This window comes from Citrus clementina, unplaced genomic scaffold (assembly GCF_000493195.1).
Source record: "Citrus clementina cultivar Clemenules unplaced genomic scaffold, Citrus_clementina_v1.0 scaffold_3, whole genome shotgun sequence".
Classification (NCBI taxonomy): Eukaryota; Viridiplantae; Streptophyta; class Magnoliopsida; order Sapindales; family Rutaceae; genus Citrus; species Citrus x clementina.
Genome location: NW_006262339.1, coordinates 20,581,302 through 20,602,343, shown reverse-complemented (window position 1 = coordinate 20,602,343; position 21,042 = coordinate 20,581,302). Strand labels below are relative to the sequence as shown.

General features: G+C 36.3%; 3 protein-coding genes across 3 annotated transcripts; 2 read left to right on the top strand and 1 right to left on the bottom strand.

Moving 5' to 3' along the window:
- Positions 1 to 360: 360 nt before the first annotated feature.
- On the bottom strand, positions 361 to 1,209 carry LOC112099676. The gene has a single exon (XM_024187095.1). It carries the CDS (start codon positions 1,207 to 1,209, stop codon positions 361 to 363), a length of 849 nt encoding a protein of 282 aa, XP_024042863.1.
- A 2,132-nt stretch (positions 1,210 to 3,341) lies between these two features.
- On the top strand, positions 3,342 to 4,743 carry LOC18049633 (aspartic proteinase CDR1). The gene has a single exon (XM_006441558.2). It carries the CDS (start codon positions 3,403 to 3,405, stop codon positions 4,687 to 4,689), a length of 1,287 nt encoding a protein of 428 aa, XP_006441621.1. The 5' UTR covers positions 3,342 to 3,402; the 3' UTR covers positions 4,690 to 4,743.
- Positions 4,744 to 17,493: 12,750 nt separating this feature from the next.
- LOC18049632 (aspartic proteinase CDR1) lies at positions 17,494 to 18,791 on the top strand. The gene has a single exon (XM_006441557.2). It carries the CDS (start codon positions 17,505 to 17,507, stop codon positions 18,789 to 18,791), a length of 1,287 nt encoding a protein of 428 aa, XP_006441620.1. The 5' UTR covers positions 17,494 to 17,504.
- Positions 18,792 to 21,042: the final 2,251 nt, after the last annotated feature.

Sequence of the window (21,042 nt, the reverse complement as noted above, 5' to 3'; positions counted from 1 at the left end):
ATTTTGTATGGGTGGAGGCTCTTTTGCTTTGTAATCATCTTCCTTCATGAATTATAAATGTAATTTTTTTTTCATTTAGTATCTTACTATTTTTTTGGATGATTTGGTCTGATTGTAATTTATTACTTCTAATAGCATCAAAATTATAAGTTTAAATTTGGCCCCCCTTAAATTTCCTCTTGAGGTCCGACCCTAACCCTGATCCATCATATTCCGATTCAGATCACCCCCATTCTCCTTCCCAGTATTCGGTCGACGACCCCTCTTGGACGCAATCATCCATCGACCAAAAGGTTCAAGGTGGGTAGCTTCAGTCCTTCTATCCTCTTGTGTTTCAGCCATCTCAGCTCTTTGTTTGTCTTAGCTAGTTGTATCTTCTCTTGTAGGATGCCCATAATTTGTTTTAATGTTGCATGCTCCACTATGGTGTCCATATCTGCCACACTGGAAGCAAATAACTGGTAACCCTTCATACTCAATCTTTTGAACCCTTCCATTGATTTCAACTTGGGAGACTAAAGGTTGCGCAAGGGAAATCCGGACAGCGATTCTTGCGAATTTACCTCGTGTCGAAAATTCAGTATTGTCATCAAACTTGATGACCTCCCCGACTAATTGGCTAATTTTGTATAGTGTTTTCTGATGATATAAATGAACAGCCAGACCAGGTAACCGAATCCAGACAGTGACATGATTCAAGTTCGCAATTGTACTATCAAAGTCAGGCGTCCATGGCTGCACTGTTAGATAATGATCGAATATAATCCACGGGCCTTTTGTCATAGCATCAATGGCATCCCCTGCAGTACGAAACCTTATTAAGAAGTAGTTGTTCTCGAAATCAATAAACGAAAACCCCATAGAAGGTTTCCACATACTGGCCAATCGAGCGCAAAGAACTTTATAGCCAATGTTCCTTCCCAACAACTTTACTACAACCGAGTTCTTCCATGGCTGAATTAATTTTTCTTGTATCCTGGCCGAGAAAGTTATAGATGGCATTACTCCTTCACAATTCTCAATCACATCACCCTCCTCGAATTCCCAATCTTCCTCACTTCCTCCAAATCCAAGTTCCTGAAATTGTAAGGGTCCAACTAGAGTCTCCTTATAAGTCACTGGTGGTGGATTATCCTCATCTGCTCCTTCTTCCCGCATCCGAGCCTTTTTTGTTGAGCGAGTCGCCTCTAATGGCGGCGGAAAATCCATTGTGAAACTAGGGTTTTTCCTGCTCCGAGGTTTTCAGAGCTTCTTATCTTGGCCTTTTATTTTTTCTCTCTTTTATTGAGGAAGAATTAGATGTGTTCTCTATAGTGGTATTATGTTTGGAAGTGAATTGTTTAGGATTACAACTATTAATCAACAATTGGGGGAAAAAAAGCCGTGTATGTGAATTACAAAAGATCAAGGATTCTAGAATAAAGGATAGTCTCGAAATGATAACGATGACCAGTGATATATGATGAAAAATAGAGCCGTTTTGGAAGTTACTATAATCTCCTGATAAAATCATTAATTTTGTTTTATTTTTAATGTTTTTAGTTGAGTTAAGAAGCCAGTTAACTTAAAGAATTGTTTTCCTTTGAAATATCAAAGTCACTAAACCCCACTTCGTTATTTTTTTGGCACACAAATGCTTGACTTATTTCATTTGATTAAAATAAATATAAAACAAATAAGATGATCTAGTAGATAATGTTGCTTATGTTTATATTCAAATATCCTATCAAAACACCCTTTATTTTCCGACGCTTTCATGCAACTAACAAAGCAATTTCGTTTCCCTAAGGTTAAGGTTTACTTGTGGTGCTTGATTGACTTAAAAAAGTCTTCGTCAACTGCAACTCAATCACAATACGAACAGAATGACATTTTGAGGGACATAAATAATACGAGCCCATTTGATTTGTACTGTTTCTGTTACAATTAATATTCTTTCTTCCCATTTCATCTTCTTTTAAGCTCAAAAGCCGGGAAATTTTCATAAAGCATATGTTAATCCCTTAAATTGTTGACTTAAAAGCTTGACTAAAATTTTCTTTTATTGGTATATGTGCAATTGTGCATACTATACGATCAGTGTTCAACATTATTAGATAAGGACTAATTTAAAATTACGGTGGCTGAAGTCTTGTTTGAGAGAGGAGGTTACAATAAGGTGATAACAATCACTAAGGGGTAGTCTTATATTTTATAAGGTTTCAATAGTTTGTATTCTTTGGTGCCTAGTGAATTACTTGATATTTGACTGTCACTCCGTAGACATAGGAATTTGGATCGCAGATCACATAAAAATCCTCTTATGTGCTTCACTTTTATGTACTGAATTTTTACACATTTGTATTTGTTTAATTAACTTTTAATTAAACTTGGTAAGCCTACTAAAATTGGATCTATCATACAATATTAAAAAAAAATTACATTTTACATTTCAACTTTCAACGGTAAACTTGTAAAAAGTTTAGGAATTAAACTAAGTTAATTTTTTAACTTTTTATTAATACAATAATATCTATTTTCATAAGAAGCCATATTTTCTTTTAACTTTTTTAAGTCCTATCATTAATTACCGAATATCATTAATTAGTATAAAAAGAAATGTTTTCAGGACATTTCTTTCGGATGTGAAAGAAAAAAAAAATTAAACAACAAAAGTTAAGATATTTCTTTCGGATATGAAAAAAAATATATAAATATATATAATATAGATATTTATATTTTAATCTACTCAAATTTTAATCAAAATTGAATTTATTAAATTTCATAAGAAAAAAAAAAAAAACAGACCCTACCTAGATATTCTCACCGTTAAAAATGAATGACCAGTTGTCTAAAGGGAAAATACATCAATACTACACTAAATAAGTCTTTTCTCCTGAATATTCTCAGGTCTTTTTTTTTCTCATGTTGGTTTCATACAGGGACTGGTATACCGATTGCCGGACCTTGCGGAATAAATGGGACAAACTGCTAAACTTTTTGACAATATGCATACTGATCCTTGATCTTTTTCATACACCATATGTTAATTAATAACATTGAACAACTTTTTTAAGAATAAGCAAAAAATTTCAAATCGTCATTATTTTCCGTGCTAAGTTCACATGAAAGAGAGACTTTTCAGCCAAACAAATTTAAGAATTTTCCACACAAGTTGCAATGGTGACAGAACTGTCACTCTTAAGATAGCTTTGATTACAAAAGAAAGATTCAGCATTTCAATTTCTTTGCACCATGGCATGTAGTATCCTGGAAGGTGGAAGTTTGCTTCTCTTCCTTTTCGTTTTTACACTTCAAATTAATTAAATTTTCCTGATCATCTCTTTCTTCCCCTCCCCTATATAAGCATCGACTCATTCCCTCCTTATCATCATCTCTCTACATACAGCTGCAGCTTTGACAATGGCAACCTTCTTGAGTTGTGCATTCATTCTCTTCTTCCTTTGTCTCTCAGTTATCTCTCAAGCAGAGGCTCAAACTGGAGGGTTCAGTGTTGAGCTGATCCACCGTGACTCTCCAAAGTCTCCCTTCTATAACCCTAATGAAACTCCCTACCAACGGTTGAGAAATGCTTTGAATCGTTCTGCCAATCGTCTCAGTCACTTCAATAAAAACTCATCAGTCTCTTCAGCAAAAGTTTCCCAAGCTGATATAATACCTAATGTTGGTGACTATCTCATTCGTATATCAATCGGTACTCCCCCTGTTGAAATACTAGCTGTGGCTGACACAGGAAGTGATCTCATATGGACACAGTGTCAACCCTGCCCACCATCACAATGTTACAAGCAAGACAATCCACTTTTTGATCCTCAAAAGTCTTCCACTTACAAATATCTTTCTTGCTCATCGAGCCAATGCGCACCACCGATCAAAGAATCTTGCTCTGGGGAGGGGAATTGCAAATATTTAGTCCGCTACGGAGACCAAGAATCTTTCTCAAATGGCGATCTAGCTACCGAAACTGTTACTTTGGGATCAACATCCGGACAGGCCGTGGCTCTGCCAGAAATAGTCTTTGGCTGCGGAACAAAAAATAGTGGGAGATTTAATTCAAAAACTGATGGCATCGTTGGCCTTGGGGGAGGTGATGCTTCCCTTATTTCTCAAATAAGAACTACAATTGCAGGTAAATTCTCCTACTGCTTGGTGCAACAAAGCTCAACCAAAATCAATTTTGGCACCAATGGAATTGTTTCAGGTTCTGGCGTAGTTTCTACTCCCTTGCTTGTTAAGAATCCCAAAACCTTCTATTACCTCACACTCGATGCAATCAGTGTAGGAGATCAAAGACTAGGTGTTATATCAGGATCAACTCCGGGAGGAGACATTGTAATTGATTCTGGTACTACACTAACCTATTTACCACCAGCTTATGCCTCAACATTGCTTTCAGTAATGTCCAGTATGATAGCGGCACAACCCGTTGAAGGGCCATATGATCTTTGCTACAGAATTAGTTCACGACCTCAATTTCCTGAAGTCACAATACATTTCAGGGATGCAGATGTGAAGTTGAGCCCTTCCAACATTTTTATGAAAATTTCAGAAGACCTTGTGTGTTCAGTTTTTAGTGCTAGCAATGGCACGCCACTTTATGGTAACATTATGCAGACCAACTTTTTGATCGGCTATGACATTGAGGGACGCACGGTTTCGTTTAAACCAACTGACTGCTCCAAGCAGTAGTAATTAAGTTGGATGTGCGTTTTTAGTTTCATTTTTTATAAGTTGCAATAAATATTATCATCCCATCTATGTATGATTTGCTGTATTTCGTTTTGAATCAATTAATTCGGAAAGTACTTTAAAATCTTAAACATCAAAAAAGCTCATTCTAGTAAGGCAGTCTCTAGATTAACTAAAACACAATCAGGTCCATAACAAGCAGGGCTGTATCAAAAGGAATTTTCCTCTCAAGACTTGCTAACCGTTGATTCCGTGATCGCTGCTTTATCTTTCATGTTAGCTAAAGTGTTGTGCTATGGCATTTTGCCACCTAACTTTTTCAACTAATTATGTTAAAGTGAATACACACGTGAAAAAAAAGTAGACCAAATGACTAAGAGCACTCATAATTTTTTCCCATAATGACATATGTATATCTCATAATAACTTTTGCCAGTCTTTTTAACTATATATGCCACAAAAGTGCCTATACGCCCTCCTTTCCATTTATTCAGTCATATGACAAATTCATCTGCACAAAGAATAATACAACTTCATTTATAAATTACAAGTTACACAATTTCATTTCAACTCCAGAATTTTGATCATATATGTTTACAATATTTCAATATTTATTTAGGCTCCTTAAAAAATTAATTTCGTGCATGTTTTTAATTGTCATAATTCGTATAAAAATTATTCATCAGGTCAACCACAATTATGTAGAAATTGCTCAGCCACGTCAGGCACAAGTCAGGTAATGTTGAGTAATTAAAAAAGAAAAATTATCCACCGACCACCTGTTTTGTCACCGTTTTTCAAAAATACATAATTTTTTTTTGTAGCACTCCACCTGAAGTTAACATTTTTTTCATCGGTCCACTCTCGTTATAACACCGTTAAAACTTTGCTGACATTATAAAGGTAAAATTGTCATTTCATAACGACACAGTAGTGGACAAGTGCAAAACAATATAACTTCAAATGGTGTTCAGCAAAAAAAAATTAAGAATTGTATATTTCTGAAAAAATTTAAAAAAAAAATTACCAGCATGACGCACCTAAGCAGAAAAGCCAAAGTGCTATTTTCGAAAAATAAAATAAAATAAAAAGATTACCGCTATTATATTTAACAGTGTATTGATCAACATCAACACTAGGAAGAGTGAATCCTGCTCTGGTCAAAAGATTGCCAGCATCACGCACCTAAGCAGAGAAAAGCCAAAGTGCTATTTAATGCCCGGGAAACAGGAAAATAAAATTAAAAAGGTAACACGTTGCTGGCAGAAGACCAGAGGTGATTCCCTCAAAGAAACACAGTAGATATGGGCAAATAGACAAATCAATTATATAAACAATAATCTTTGCCATGGAAAAAAATAATAATAATATAAACAAAAACCCTCCACAATAAGTCGTGGGCTAATAAGCATCAGTGAAAACAGATGAATTATTCCTACAATACAAATTTTGAAGTACTGCATTGAGCTGATGCTAACATTTCAATTAAACAAACTTATGGGCATTTTCATTTTGCCACCATAAAGTACCTGTGCCAAAGGTGATACCCGTGGACTGATGCCTCCTTCACGCTCCATTTGAGCAACAGTGCAAGCTATTCTCAGTTCCCTGGTCATCAGGACAGTCAAGTTGGAAAAATCAGTAACATAAGTCATGTCTCAGAGCATGAATTCGATTTAATTGAAATAACGGTGACAGACATATACGTATAGAGGAGTTTCACAAGTTACAACCTTGGCGCCTGTCGGAATCTCTAGGTCTTCTGTGAAACCCTTCCATTGTTTTTCAAAATTTAGTTTGAGGAGGATACAAGCCTTGGCCCTGGTGATGCTATCATCAGCAAGACAAAGCTTGTCCGTATCAAAATCCTCAGCAATGATCAGTAAAGGCCTTGCACGTGGCCCAGCACGTCCAATTGCCTTCTTCTTATTCGAAATTTACCCTCATGGATTAAAACAACTGGATCATACATACAACGTGTTTGGTTCTTGTTGTCGACAAAGTACATGGATATATAATCCCAGTTCAGCAGCCTTTCATTGTCGGCAATTTCTTGTATGTTGATCATTCGTGCTCGGTGTACCAACTGTTTTTTTCAGTACCGAGTGTGCCATATGAATTCCATCCATTAGACTATTCTTGAAAGCTTCTGCAACTCCTGCTTGTTTCAATAGCTTTTCTAATTGAATACACATGGCTCTAATAAAAACGGCCTTATATTTACAGCCATTTAGCCTCCCAATTATGAACATCCTGCAGGAAGCTTGCACCACCACAAGGTACAAATCACTATTTTTTCTTCAGCATGATTATTTTTACAACTGGGCATGAATTTGGGATCCTGAGGGACTTTTCGGAACCCAAACTTCCAAACAATCACCTGCATGCTATTCTTAGCCAACAGAAACATGGGGATTTTGTGGATCTCAGAACAGAGCTAGAGAAAGAGGGTTTCAACTAGCCTACTTAATCTTTTCTTAGAGAATCTTTTCTTAGAGCTTGTTTGTTAAACGTCTAAAGTCTGAAAATCTATTAATTTCATATGTTTTTTAAAAATTTGTTTGTTTGTTTTTTGAAACTTATATCTGAATTTTAGATATTTATGTCTGAATAAAAAAGGTAAAGTTACGTTACTTTTTTCTGAATGAAAAAAAATCTGAATAGGAAATAAATACTATATTTCAATAATATCCCTATTAAATATACATATTTCCTATATTATAAAACCTAATCCTTTTTTTATCTCTCTCTAATTCACGTTCAACTACTCTTTCTATTTATTCTCTTTTTTATTAGCACTAAAAATTTTCAGGAACAGCCCGTTAAAACTCCAGTGTTAATATTGTGATTGTGGTTTGTTTAATTTCGGCAACTCCATGGATTTTAGAACATTGACTGATTTGTAGAAGAATTTATGGTTTCCCATTAATATTAATATTGAAGTGGGGTGGGTCAATTCTCAATTGCTTGAAGAGTTTATTTGTTATTATTACTATTGAAGTGGGGTGGGTAACGGACCAATGGTTCACTCAATTCGTGGGGAATTCAATATTACCATCCAAGGTAGAATTGTGGAAAATTAAAGCAAAATGAGAAATATGGAAAGGGAGGCCGAAAGGAAGGCATGATGAAAGGCTTTGAGAAGACTTAAATTGGATCATCATACTTCAATTTTGTATTTCGAGTAATTTCGAGTAATGTAATAATATTTTTATTTAAAGATCAATTACTGCCTAATTCTACATATGTTTGATTTTAATTGTAATGTATAGATATTTAACTCTTAAAATTTGAATAAATAATTCTTATAAGGACATAAATGTCAAATAATCATATTTCAGATGTTTGTGATTTATAAAAACAAATAAGATGCCACTTATATTCAGATATTGAAAAAGAAAAAACAAACATGTCATTCAGACCTGTTCAGACTTCAGCCAAATTCAGACCCATTCAGACTTCAGCCAAATTCAAACCCATTCAGATTTCAGATAAAAAAACAAACACTACCTTAGTTTCAGGAGGCGATTAGGTTAGTTGAGTAAGTTTATTAGTTATTTGTACCTAAGCCTATAATTATAATATATGTAATTGGGCTTGTAGCCCATCATTATCGGTGCTCTTAAGAACATTGTGGGCATCCGTTGGAGCCTTCAGGAGTTTCTTTTTTTTCCTCATGAAATAAATGAATTAGTGTTTGATTTATTCTCAAATGTTGTTAATTTGTTAGTGGGAGTTTATATCTGAACTAGTCTCGTAGTAGAGCTGTGCTATAACTTTACGTATCTGTCCAATAGACTATAGATTGTAATATATTTATAGATTGTAACCACAAAAAGAGAGAGAGAGGAAAAAAAACACAAGTGAGAACATTCTTATTTTTATAAAATATGATTTTATTATGCTTATTTTACAATTCTACGTGAACTATTTAATTATAGTAGTATTAGTCTTTCGGAAAAAAATGATCACAGCTCTCATGTTGCTTTGGTAAATTAAATTTTCTCTTCAAGTTTAATTCGGAGTTCATAAAAAGTCCAAGCCGTTGAAAAGATTCTATTAACTTTCCACTTTTTTTTTTCATGTTTGTTACTATTTTATCCCAAGAATAAAAGTTATGATAGATTTTTCTAATTGATTAGTTACTGAGTTTTGTTTAGGTAAATTGAGTATTTTTTTTTTGTAATCATAAGTTTGTTTGTAGAAGTAAAATAAAAGAAATTAAAAAAAAAGGTTGAAAGTTAATAAAAAAGATTTTGTAACACAGAAGGGTTTTGATGAATTTTTGAAACATGATTGATTAATTTTAACAAACAACGGAGGAATTTTATCATTCTATTCTCTCTAACAACTCAATATGGAGTTGAAATTATGCTATATTTGGCTGTTACGAACTGTATTAATTCAATCCATATTCATATGGATGTTCATATATGAGAGTTTGTATACATATGAGTTTTTAAATTTCATAGATTCATGCATGCATCTTGTTTATGTTTTACAGTAGAAGTGAAAAACAAAAAGGGGGCTTCTTTTAACTTTTTCTCTTGTGTCTTTTATTGAAGATCTCTATCATTGTTGGGTCGGGAATGCTATTCTTGGACCTATTGGAGGACTGAGACAAATTATAATGTCATCCAAATCCTACAAAATGTTCTCGTAGAAATTTAGATTCTTTGTTTTTTCTCTTTTATTGAGGAAGAATTAGATGTATTCTCTATAGTGGTATTATGTTGGGAAGTGAATTGTTTATGATTACAACTATTAATCAACAATTGGGGAAAAAAAAGTCGAATATGTGATTTACAAAAAATCAAGGATTCTAGAATAAGGATAATGTGGAAATGATAACGATGACCATTGATATATGATGAAAAATAGAGGCGTTTTGAAAGTTACTATAATCTCCTGATAAAATCATTAATTTTGTTTTATTTTTAATGTTTTTAGTTGGGTTAAGAAGCCAGTTAACTTAAAGAATTGTTTTCCTTTGAAATATCAAAGTCACTAAACCCCACTTCGTAATTTTTTTGGCACACAAATGCTTGACTTATTCATTTGATTAAAATAAATATAAAACAACTAAGATGATCTAGTAGATGACGCTGTTTATGTTTATATTCAAATTTCCTATCAAAACACCCTTTATTTTCCGACGCTTTCATGCAACTAACAAAGTAATTTCGTTGCCCTAAGGTTAAGGTTTACTTGCGGTGCTTGATTGACTTAAAAGTCTTCGTCAACTGCAACTCAATCACAATATGAACAAAATGACTTTTGAGTGTCATAAATAATACGACCCCATTTGATTTGTACTGTTTCTATTATAATTAATATTCTTTCTTCCCATTTCATTTTCTTTTAAGCTCAAGAGCCGGGAAATTCTCATAAAGCATATAGTGCTGATGTTTGCCCCGGGTCAAACCCCGAACTTGAGAAAACGACGCCGCTTTAAGGATCAATTTTTGTTAAGATAGATGAGCTACTTTCTTCACACAACAATGCCATTTTGAGGACCAATTTTTGGCTTTAACTTCATCCAGTAGGATAGAAGTAAAGAAAACATGAATAAGGCAAGACAGAAACTTGATGCTTTAATTCAATAAACAAAAACAATAAAAATTAAAAAAAAAAATTTTGTGTCTTTTAGTTCCAGGAATGAAGTTCATCACCAACAGTACAGACTCTTCATCTCAAGCACTTGAATTAGTCAAATGTCTTTGGGAAGAAATATCAGAAAGCACACATGAGGACGTCTTGAAACTTATCAGCAAACCTTCAAATTTATTATTCGATACAGCTCACTCGAGGAATTTCAAATTCTTGGTTGTGCTCTGTTAAGGAGCTACGCAAGTCCAAGCGAGCACCCAAACCCAATAGCAAGTATAAGGAATATGAATGGAAGTATGTCCTTTAAGTGAGAATATGCTTCCGAGTTTGAAGCTGGCTCCTACAAGGACTCTTCATGCATGCAACGGGGAGGCTTTACTACGTCAAGCCTTATTGATTTGGTGGAGAATTCATCTTTAAACATGTTTCCTTTAAGATTGTTATTTGCTTCGAATTTATAGCTAAGTAGTTTATTTGATATTAACTACTTTATCTCATTAACTTTGTTCTATAAATAAACTCCAAAATCTCAATAAAAGGAGATCAGATTTTTATCCAAAGTTATTAGCAATTGTGGTAGTTCTCACCCTAAGAAGAACAAATTATCTACTTGTTATTTTCCGTTAATTCTGACTGGGACCTAACATTGGTATCAAAGCTAGGCAAGATGACAACCAACAAGGAACGCATCGAACGAGTGGAAGTGGAGCTCGGAGAGATGCAAGATGAGATGCAGCGCATGGAAGTGGGAATTAACGACAAGTTGGCTCACATTGAGGAAACCTTGAGCAAACTTGCAAAGTCCTTCAACACATCCAAAGACGCACCAAGCATCAACAATAACATAGCAACATCACGACCAAACCGAGAAGACAAGGATGGTAGACGACAACTGTTTCGATCAAAAGTGGCAAAACTAGATTTTCCACGCTATGCCAGCAACGACCCAACCAAGTGGTTCAACCTATCAATCAGTTTTTCGAATATCAGGAGTCAACGGAAGACCAGAAAGTTGTCTTGGCTTCATTCCACTTAGAGGGGGAAGCTAACCAATGGTGGCAGTGGCTTAGGAGGTCATATCAAGAGGAAGGATGAGTCGTGACATGGGAAATCTTCATGGAGGAACTTTGGGTGAGGTTTGGGCCAACAGATTGCGAGGACTTCGACGAGGCACTATCAAGGGTCAAGCAAACCGGCACTCTTCGAGATTACCAGAAAAAATTTGAGAGGCTTGGCAACCGAGTTCAAGGGTGGACTCAAAAGGCTATTGTCAGCACATTCATGGGTGGACTAAAACCCGAGATATCTGAGGAAATCTGGTTGTTCAGACCAAGAACTCTTAAGGAAGCGTTCAGTTTGGCGAGAATGAGGGATGAACAATTACAGCGACAGAAGAGGTTGATAAGATCACTGATTTTCAGCCGTCGCCACCACAAATCTTCAACAACCGCGCTTCACCAGCAGTGCCATTTAAAAAACTTTCTTGGGAGGAGATGCAAAGATGAAGGGCGCAAGGTCTTTGTTTCAGTTGTAACGAAAAGTTTACCGTCGGGCACAAGTGTTCCAAGGCTCAGCTGTTGATTCTAGAAAGTGAGGCCGACGTTGATGAGAACCCTTACAGAGAAGGTACGGAGGCATCGCCGCATAGGAACGAGCAAGAGGAGTTTGTTGACCCTAAAATTACTTTATACGCTTTAACAGGTTGGGCTGCTCCACAAACTATGCGAGTAATGGCTAAAATCGGGCCATACGAAATTGTGGTATTGATTGACAGTTGCTCTACACACAATTTTATCAATACCCGATTAGCCAATATGCTCCAACTACCGATTCAACCTACAGCCGCGTTCTCAATAAGAGTGGCGAACGGAGAAAAAGTTACATGTCAAGGGAAACATGAAAAGGTACAGGTCTTGATCCAGGATGTTCCTTTTGAACTTACCCTTTACTCGCTACCTATTACAGGACTAGATATGGTACTCAGCATTCAGTGGCTTGAAAATTTGGGATCGGTTGTTTGCAATTGGAAAACCTTAACAATGGATTTCAAGTGGAAGAATGAAAGACAACGGCTGTAAGGGATGGGACCACAAACAATTTAAGCCACTTCCTTGACTGAAATCACGAAGGAGATAAGGCAAGGGCATTTCGTCTTCGCAATATGCCTTCAAATAAAAAATGAAGATTCCTTCAATGTAGTGTCGGCCAATATGCAAAAATTGTTGGAGGAATATGCCGAATTATTTCAAGAACCCAAGCGACTGCCACCAATGCGAGAAATTGACCACCGCATCACACTTAAAGGAGCAGAACCAATCAATGTAAGACTGTACCTATACCCTTATTTTCAAAAGGTCGAGATTGAAAAACAAGTACATGAGATGCTGAATTCTGGGCTTATTCGGCCAAGCACCAACCCCTTTTCTTCCCCGGTATTGCTTGTAAAAAAAAAAGATGGTAGTTGGAGGTTTTGCACCAATTACCGATCACTCAACGGAGTAATGGTGAAAGACAGATTTCCAATTCCCACGGTTGAAGATATATTAGAGGAATTACACGGAGCTGCTTACTTCACCAAACTTGACCTCAGGACCGGGTATCACCAGGTACAGGTACACCCACCAAATATACATAAAACGGCCTTCCGCACATACAACGGCCATTATGAATATTTGGTGATGCCGTTCGGATTACGCAACGCACCCTCCACTTTTCAGGCTATAATGAATGCAATTTTCAGACCTCATCTTAGAAAATTTATACTTGTTTTCTTTGATGATATTTTAATTTATAGCCCCATTTGGAGTTGTCATCTTAAGCATATTAGACAAGCGTTCGAGATCCTCAAGCAACAACAATTTTTTGTCAAAGGCAACAAATGCAATTTCGGCCAACAGGAGCTAGAATATTTGGGGCACATCATCACTTGTCACGGTGTGAAGGTGGATGAAAAGAAAATTGCAGCAATGGTATCATGGCCACAACCACATAATATTTTAGAGCTGAGGGGATTTTTAGGCCTAACCGGATATTACCGCAAGTTCGTACGCGACTACGGCTTATTAGCAAGGCCTCTAACCAACCTCCTTAAGAAAGGGCAATTCGGCTGGATCAAGGATGCAGAAGAAGCCTTTGTAAAACTCAAGCACGCCATGACCAAGACACTGGTCCTTTCCATGCCAAATTTTAATGATATTTTTACCATAGAAACATATGCGTCAGGAGACAGAATTGGGGCAGTACTATAGCAAAATGGAAAGCCAATAGCCTTCATGAGCTGAGCTTTGGGTGTCTCAAAAAAGTCTTGGTCGACGTATGCGAAGGAAATGTTAGCGGTGGTAGAGGCATCAATTCGTGATTCAAACAGATCAGTGTAGTTTAAAGTATCTCTTGGAGCAAAAAATAGCCACGCCAGAACAGCAACAATGGATGGTTAAATTAATGGATTACGACTACGAAATTCAGTACCGTCCCGGCAAAAAAATGCTGCTGCCGATGCCCTGTCACGACGACCGGATAGTCCAACTCTTAACCATCTATTTGTGCGGCAGGTAGCATTATGGGGAGAGATTAAAAAGGCTGCACTTGAGGATGATTATATGACAAAAATTACACAGCTAGCTGCAACCCAACATGACAGCCCTTACACATCACGTAATGGATTGATATTTTTTAAAGGAAATGTGGTAATTCCACGGCAATTACGAGAGTTATTATTATTTGAGGCCCACGACACCAAGATGGGAGGACACGCGGGAGTTCTTCGCACTTACAAACACTTGGCTCAACAATTTTATTGGCCCTCAATGTTTCACTCAGTTAAGGAGTATGTCAACAAATGTGAAACATGCCAGAAAACTAAAGTTGAAACACTTCAACCAGCGGGACTTCTTCAACCGCTGCCAATCCCTTGCCAAGTATGGGAAGACATCACTTTAGATTTCATTGAAGGACTCCCGAATTCACAAGGCCGAGATACGATATTGGTGGTAGTTGACAGGCTCAGTAAGTATGCACACTTCATGCCCTTATCTCACCCGTTTACAGCAAAATCGGTTGCCGAAAAATTTGTTGAAGGAGTTGTAAAGTTGCATGGTATGCCTAAAACAATTGTAAGTGATCGGGATCCGATATTCATTAGTAAATTCTGGCAAGAATTTTTTACAATGTCAGGAACCAAATTGAAAATGAGTTCAGCTTACCACCCTCAAACGGATGGACAAACGGAGGTCGTTAATCGATGCTTAGAATAGTACCTGAAAAGCTTTGTTCATCAATGGCCGCGAAAGTGGAATTCGTATTTACCATGGGCAGAATTTTGGTATAATACGACCTTTCATATTTCAATCGGAATGACTCCCTTCCAAGCTTTATATGGCCGGCCACCTCCTCATGTCCCCATGTATCCACTCGAGTCTTCACTGGTTCATGAAGTAGACCAAGCATTGAAGACTCGTGATCAATTGTTGATTCAATTAAAAACAAATCTGGCGGCTGCAGCTAATAGAATGAAACAATCGGCTGACAAGAATCGGAGAGAAGTTAAATTCCAAGAGGGTGATATGGTGTATCTAAAGCTGCATCCATACAGGCAATCCTCGGTCTTCAAGCGTGCACACCATAAGCTGGCTTGCAGATTCTTTGGGCCATATCAAGTCCTCCAGAAAATTAGTCATGTCGCCTACAAACTTCGGCTTCCAGAAGGGGCTCGGATTCATCCCATCTTCCATGTATCTTTGCTCAAAAAAGTTGTAGGTGACATGTCCAATAATAGCACCGAATTACCTCCAATTGATGATGAAGGTGTGATAGAGTTAGAACCGGATTCAGTTGTGGACACTCGTTGGCTTAAACGTGGGGGTTCCATCATCGAAAAAGTTTAATCTGCTGGAAGAAGCTACTTGGAGGAAGCTACTTGGGAAGAAGCTTCCACTGGAGGAACTCGTTGTGCTCTGATAAGGAGCTACGCAAGTCCAAGCGAGCACCCAAACCCAATAGCAAGTATAAGGAATATGCATGGGCACATGCAAGCGACCATGCAAGTCACGCAAGCAACCATGCAAGTCATGCATGAGGTATGCATCATGTGGAAGTATGTCCTTTAAGTGAGAATATGCTTCCGAGTTTGAAGCTGACTCCTTCAAGGACTCTTCATGCATGCAACAGGGAGGCTTTACAACGTCAAGCCTTATTGATTTGGTGGAGAATTCATCTTTAAACACGTTTCCTTTAAGATTGTTATTTGCTTTGAATTTATAGCTAAGTAGTTTATTTGATATTAACTACTTTATCTCATTAACTTTGTTCTATAAATAAACTCCAAAATCTCAATAAAAGTAGATCGGATTTTTATCCAAAGCTATTAGCAATTGTGGTAGTTCTCACCCTAAGAAGAACAAATTCTCTACTTGTTATTTTCCGCTAATTCTGACTGGGACCTAACATGCTCATTCGCTCTTATCCTGATTTGGTTCATGAATTAGATGAAGAAGGTCGAAGCATTGCAGTTATGTACTGTCATGCAGAGACTTTCAAACTAATATATTTGTCATTAAAATTTTATTTGTCAAAAATCTTAGTCAGCACAGCACTGCTGCAGTGACGATGGCGACAACAATGGGTTTCTTGTTGAGACCCCTCTGCATATCAACAACCTCCACAATCCTCTCAAAATGCCAACTCTGTAAACCCCACCTCACTTCTATCCCCATCCGTCGGCTCTTCTTCTCTGACAATTTCTCCTCTTTGGCTCTCACACCCACAACAGTCACTACTAAAGCCTTCACCCCAACTCTTTCTTCCCCACAACCGCAGGACCAACAAGAAGAGCAAGAGCAATAATTGGTCCTCAACTTGTACTTGAGGACCAATTTAACGGTACGTTTTTGGCAGAAGGCAAACGATGTGTTTTTAACTTAATAAAACGGTGCGTTTAGTTCGGGGTTTGACTCGGGACAAACATCATTTTCCTAAAGCATATGTTAATCCCTTAAATTTTTTACTTAAAAGCTTGACTAAATTTTTCTTTTATTGGTATATGTGCATACCATATGATCACTGTTCAACATTATTAAGGACTAATTTGAAATTGCGTGGCTGAAATCTTGTTTGAGAGCGGAGGTTACAATAAGGTACAAGCAATCACTAAGGGGAAGTCTTATATTTTATAAGGTTTCAATAGTTTGTATTTTTTGGTGCCTAGTGAATTACTTGATATTTGACTGTCGCTCCGTAAACATAGGAATTTGGATCGCAGACCACGTAAAAATTCTCTTGTGTGCTTTACTTTTTCAACGGTAAACTTGTAAAAAGTGTATGAATTAAACAAAGTTAATTTTTTAACTTTTTATTAATTCATATAATATCTATTTTCATAAGAAGCCATATTTTCTTTTAACTTTTTTAAGTCCTATCATTAATTACTGAATATCGTTAATTAGTATAAAAAAAATGTTTTCAGGACGTTTCTTTCGGATGTGAAAAGAAAAAAAAAAGTAAACAAACAAAATTTATGATATTTCTTTCGGATATGAAAAATATATATAATATAGATACTTATATTTTAATCTACTGAAATTTTAATCAAAATTGAATTTATTAAATTTCATAAGAAAAAACCAGACCCTACCTACATATTCTCACCGTTAAAAATGAATGACCAGTTGTCTAAAGGGAAAATACATCAAAATACTGCACTAAATAAGTCTTTTCTCCTGAATATTCTCAAGTCTTTTTTTCTCATGTTGGTTTCATACAGGGACTGGTATGCCGATTGCCGGACCTTGCGGAATAAATGGGACAAACTGCTAAGCGTTTTGACAATATGCATCCTGGTCTTTAACATTCAAAAACTTTTTTAAGAATCAGCAAAAAATTCTAATCGTCATTATTTTCCGTGCTAAGTTCACATGAAAGAGAGACTTTTCAGCCAAACAAATTTAAGAATTTTCCACACAAGTTGCAAAGGTGACAGAACTGTCACTCTTAAGATAGCTTTGATTACAAAAGAAAGATTCAGCATTCAATTTCTTTGCACCATGGCATGTAGTATCCTGGAAGGTGGAAGTTTACTTCTCTTCCTCCTCGTTTTTCCACTTCAAATTAATTAAATTTTCCTGATCATCTCATTATGCCCCTCCCCTATATAAGCATCGACTCATTCCCTCCTTATCATCATCTCTCTACATACAGCTGCAGCTTTGACAATGGCAACCTTCTTGAGTTGTGCATTCATTCTCTTCTTCCTTTGTCTCTCAGTTATCTCTCAAGCAGAGGCTCAAACTGGAGGGTTCAGTGTTGAGCTGATCCACCGTGACTCTCCAAAGTCTCCCTTCTATAACCCTAATGAAACTCCCTACCAACGGTTGAGAAATGCTTTGAATCGTTCTGCCAATCGTCTCAGTCACTTCAATAAAAACTCATCAGTCTCTTCAGCAAAAGTTTCCCAAGCTGATATAATACCTAATGTTGGTGACTATCTCATTCGTATATCAATCGGTACTCCCCCTGTTGAAATACTAGCTGTGGCTGACACAGGAAGTGATCTCATATGGACACAGTGTCAACCCTGCCCACCATCACAATGTTACAAGCAAGATAATCCACTTTTTGATCCTCAAAAGTCTTCCACTTACAAATATCTTTCTTGCTCATCGAGCCAATGCGCACCACCGATCAAAGAATCTTGCTCTGGGGAGGGGAATTGCAAATATTTAGTCCGCTACGGAGACCAAGAATCTTTCTCAAATGGCGATCTAGCTACCGAAACTGTTACTTTGGGATCAACATCCGGACAGGCCGTGGCTCTGCCAGAAATAGTCTTTGGCTGCGGAACAAAAAATAGTGGGAGATTTAATTCAAAAACTGATGGCATCGTTGGCCTTGGGGGAGGTGATGCTTCCCTTATTTCTCAAATAAGAACTACAATTGCAGGTAAATTCTCCTACTGCTTGGTGCAACAAAGCTCAACCAAAATCAATTTTGGCACCAATGGAATTGTTTCAGGTTCTGGCGTAGTTTCTACTCCCTTGCTTGTTAAGAATCCCAAAACCTTCTATTACCTCACACTCGATGCAATCAGTGTAGGAGATCAAAGACTAGGTGTTATATCAGGATCAACTCCGGGAGGAGACATTGTAATTGATTCTGGTACTACACGTACCTATTTACCACCAGCTTATGCCTCAACATTGCTTTCAGTAATGTCCAGTATGATAGCGGCACAACCTGTTGAAGGGCCATATGATCTTTGCTACAGAATTAGTTCACGACCTCAATTTCCTGAAGTCACAATACATTTCAGGGATGCAGATGTGAAGTTGAGCCCTTCCAACATTTTTATGAAAATTTCAGAAGACCTTGTGTGTTCAGTTTTTAGTGCTAGCAATGGCACGCCACTTTATGGTAACATTATGCAGACCAACTTTTTGATCGGCTATGACATTGAGGGACGCACGGTTTCGTTTAAACCAACTGACTGCTCCAAGCAGTAGTAACTAAGTTGGATGTGCGTTTTTAGTTTCATTTTTTATAAGTTGCAATAAATATTATCATCCCATCTATGTATGATTTGCTGTATTTCGTTTTGAATCAATTAATTCGGAAAGTACTTTAAAATCTTAAACATCAAAAAAGCTCATTCTAGTAAGGCAGTCTCTAGATTAACTAAAACACAATCAGGTCCATAACAAGCAGGGCTGTATCAAAAGGAATTTTCCTCTCAAGACTTGCTAACCGTTGATTCCGTGATCGCTGCTTTATCTTTCATGTTAGCTAAAGTGTTGGCTATGGCATTTTGCCACCTAACTTTTTCAACTAATTATGTTAAAGTGAATACACACGTGAAAAAAAAGTAGACCAAATGACTAAGAGCACTCATAATTTTTTCCCATAATGACATATGTATATCTCATAATAACTTTTGCCAGTCTTTTTAACTATATATGCCACAAAAGTGCCTATACGCCCTCCTTTCCATTTATTCAGTCATATGACAAATTCATCTGCACAAAGAATAATATAACTTCATGTATAAATTACAAGTTATACAATTTCATTTCAACTCCAGAATTTTGATCATATAGGTTTACACTATTTCAATATTTATTTGGCTCCTTAAAATTAAAATTAATTTTCATGTATGTTTTTGATTGTCATAATTCGAATAAAAATTATTCATCAGGTCCATCACAATTAGGTAGAAATTGGGTAATAGTCGAATAGTTAAAACATTGCTCGCCCCATGATCAGGCACAAGTCGGGTAATGTCGAGTAATTAAAAAATCACTCGACTATGGTCACGTACAAGGCGGGTAATAAGCGAGTAATTGAAAAATATATTCGACTATGGTCAGGTACGAGTCAGGTAATAGTTTGAATAATTGAAAAATTACTCGAACATGGTCAAACATAAATCGAGTATGAATATGAGTGCCGTAAGAGTAGGGTAAAAGGTCGAGTAATTAAAAGTTACACGTTGGTTGAATGTTGATTTATGCATACTTGTGACCTTCTCGTATCCGTCGGAAGAACAATTGCGGGTCATCTTAACGAGTTTAGAAGTCATCTCTACAAATTTTGTACACACTGTTCTGAAGAAAATCACAAAGTGCACAAGTTTCCTCATGAACTTCGGTGAGCTTAGGCTTATGGGCTGGATATTATTGTCTATCATTCTTGATCATGCTTTGTAATTGAGTCCAATAGTTGTTTATTGGACTACTTCATTTAAAAGAAAATATCCATTTATGCAATATCCATCATCAGATGACTTATGTGTTTATTTTTTGTACACTCGTCTTATTTGTTTATTGGACTACTGCTCAGAATATGCCTACCTCCACCCAATTATAATGGGGGCAAATCGCCGCCTTAACCTTTAATAGATTTGCATCAAGGGGGTGTTTGGTACCCTCTCATTACATGGGGTTGCAATGCAACCCCGTGTTTGGGACACCAAATTGCTGCATTAGGCGCAATTGGGCGCATTAGCTAAACCCGACTAAAGCATTAGCAATGCAGCCCCATGTTTGGGGCACCAAATTGCTGCATTAGGCGCAATTGAACACATTAGCCAAACCCATCATTTTCTCAGTGAATATGTTGTAACAATTGTATCACTTTATTACTTTGTAATTATCTTGTGATATATATAAACTTTTATTCTATCATCCTAAGATGATTTTTCAACTAATCTTTAAGATTTTAATTATTTATTTATGTTGTTAAATTATTTAGAGATTATTTGATTAAATTATTTGCTTTGATCTTTATTTCACATGGTATATATTTAGAAAATACTAAAAAAAATACACTTTCAAAAATTAAGGCCACAAGCTTTAGAAGAATTATGACATTTTTAACATTATTTAATAAAAATATTAAATTTTTAAAATTTAACACTTTTATATTTAGTATTTTTTAAGTACTAATAAATATTATTTTATAAATATATAATTTAAATTAATCACAAAAAATTAATATATACAATATAACACCAAACATTGTATAGCATTGTTATAATACAATGCTAATGCAATATAGCATAATACAATATATCTGCATTAAAATAATACAATACAGTGTACCAAATGCACCCCAAGATTATACAACAAGTCAAATATTTTCTTTTTCTTTTCATTTTTGAGGATGCCACCTAGTTGAGCCTTGAGATAGTAAAATCTCTGGTGTGAAAAACATGAGAACTAAAAATTAAACCCTCTCACATAGCGCATAAGAAATTGA

Coding starts and splice junctions, on each gene's coding strand:
- LOC112099676 (XM_024187095.1), bottom strand. CDS start 1,209: ATGGATTTTCCGCCGCCATTAGAGGCGACTCGCTCAACAAAAAAGGCT.
- LOC18049632 (XM_006441557.2), top strand. CDS start 17,505: ATGGCAACCTTCTTGAGTTGTGCATTCATTCTCTTCTTCCTTTGTCTC.
- LOC18049633 (XM_006441558.2), top strand. CDS start 3,403: ATGGCAACCTTCTTGAGTTGTGCATTCATTCTCTTCTTCCTTTGTCTC.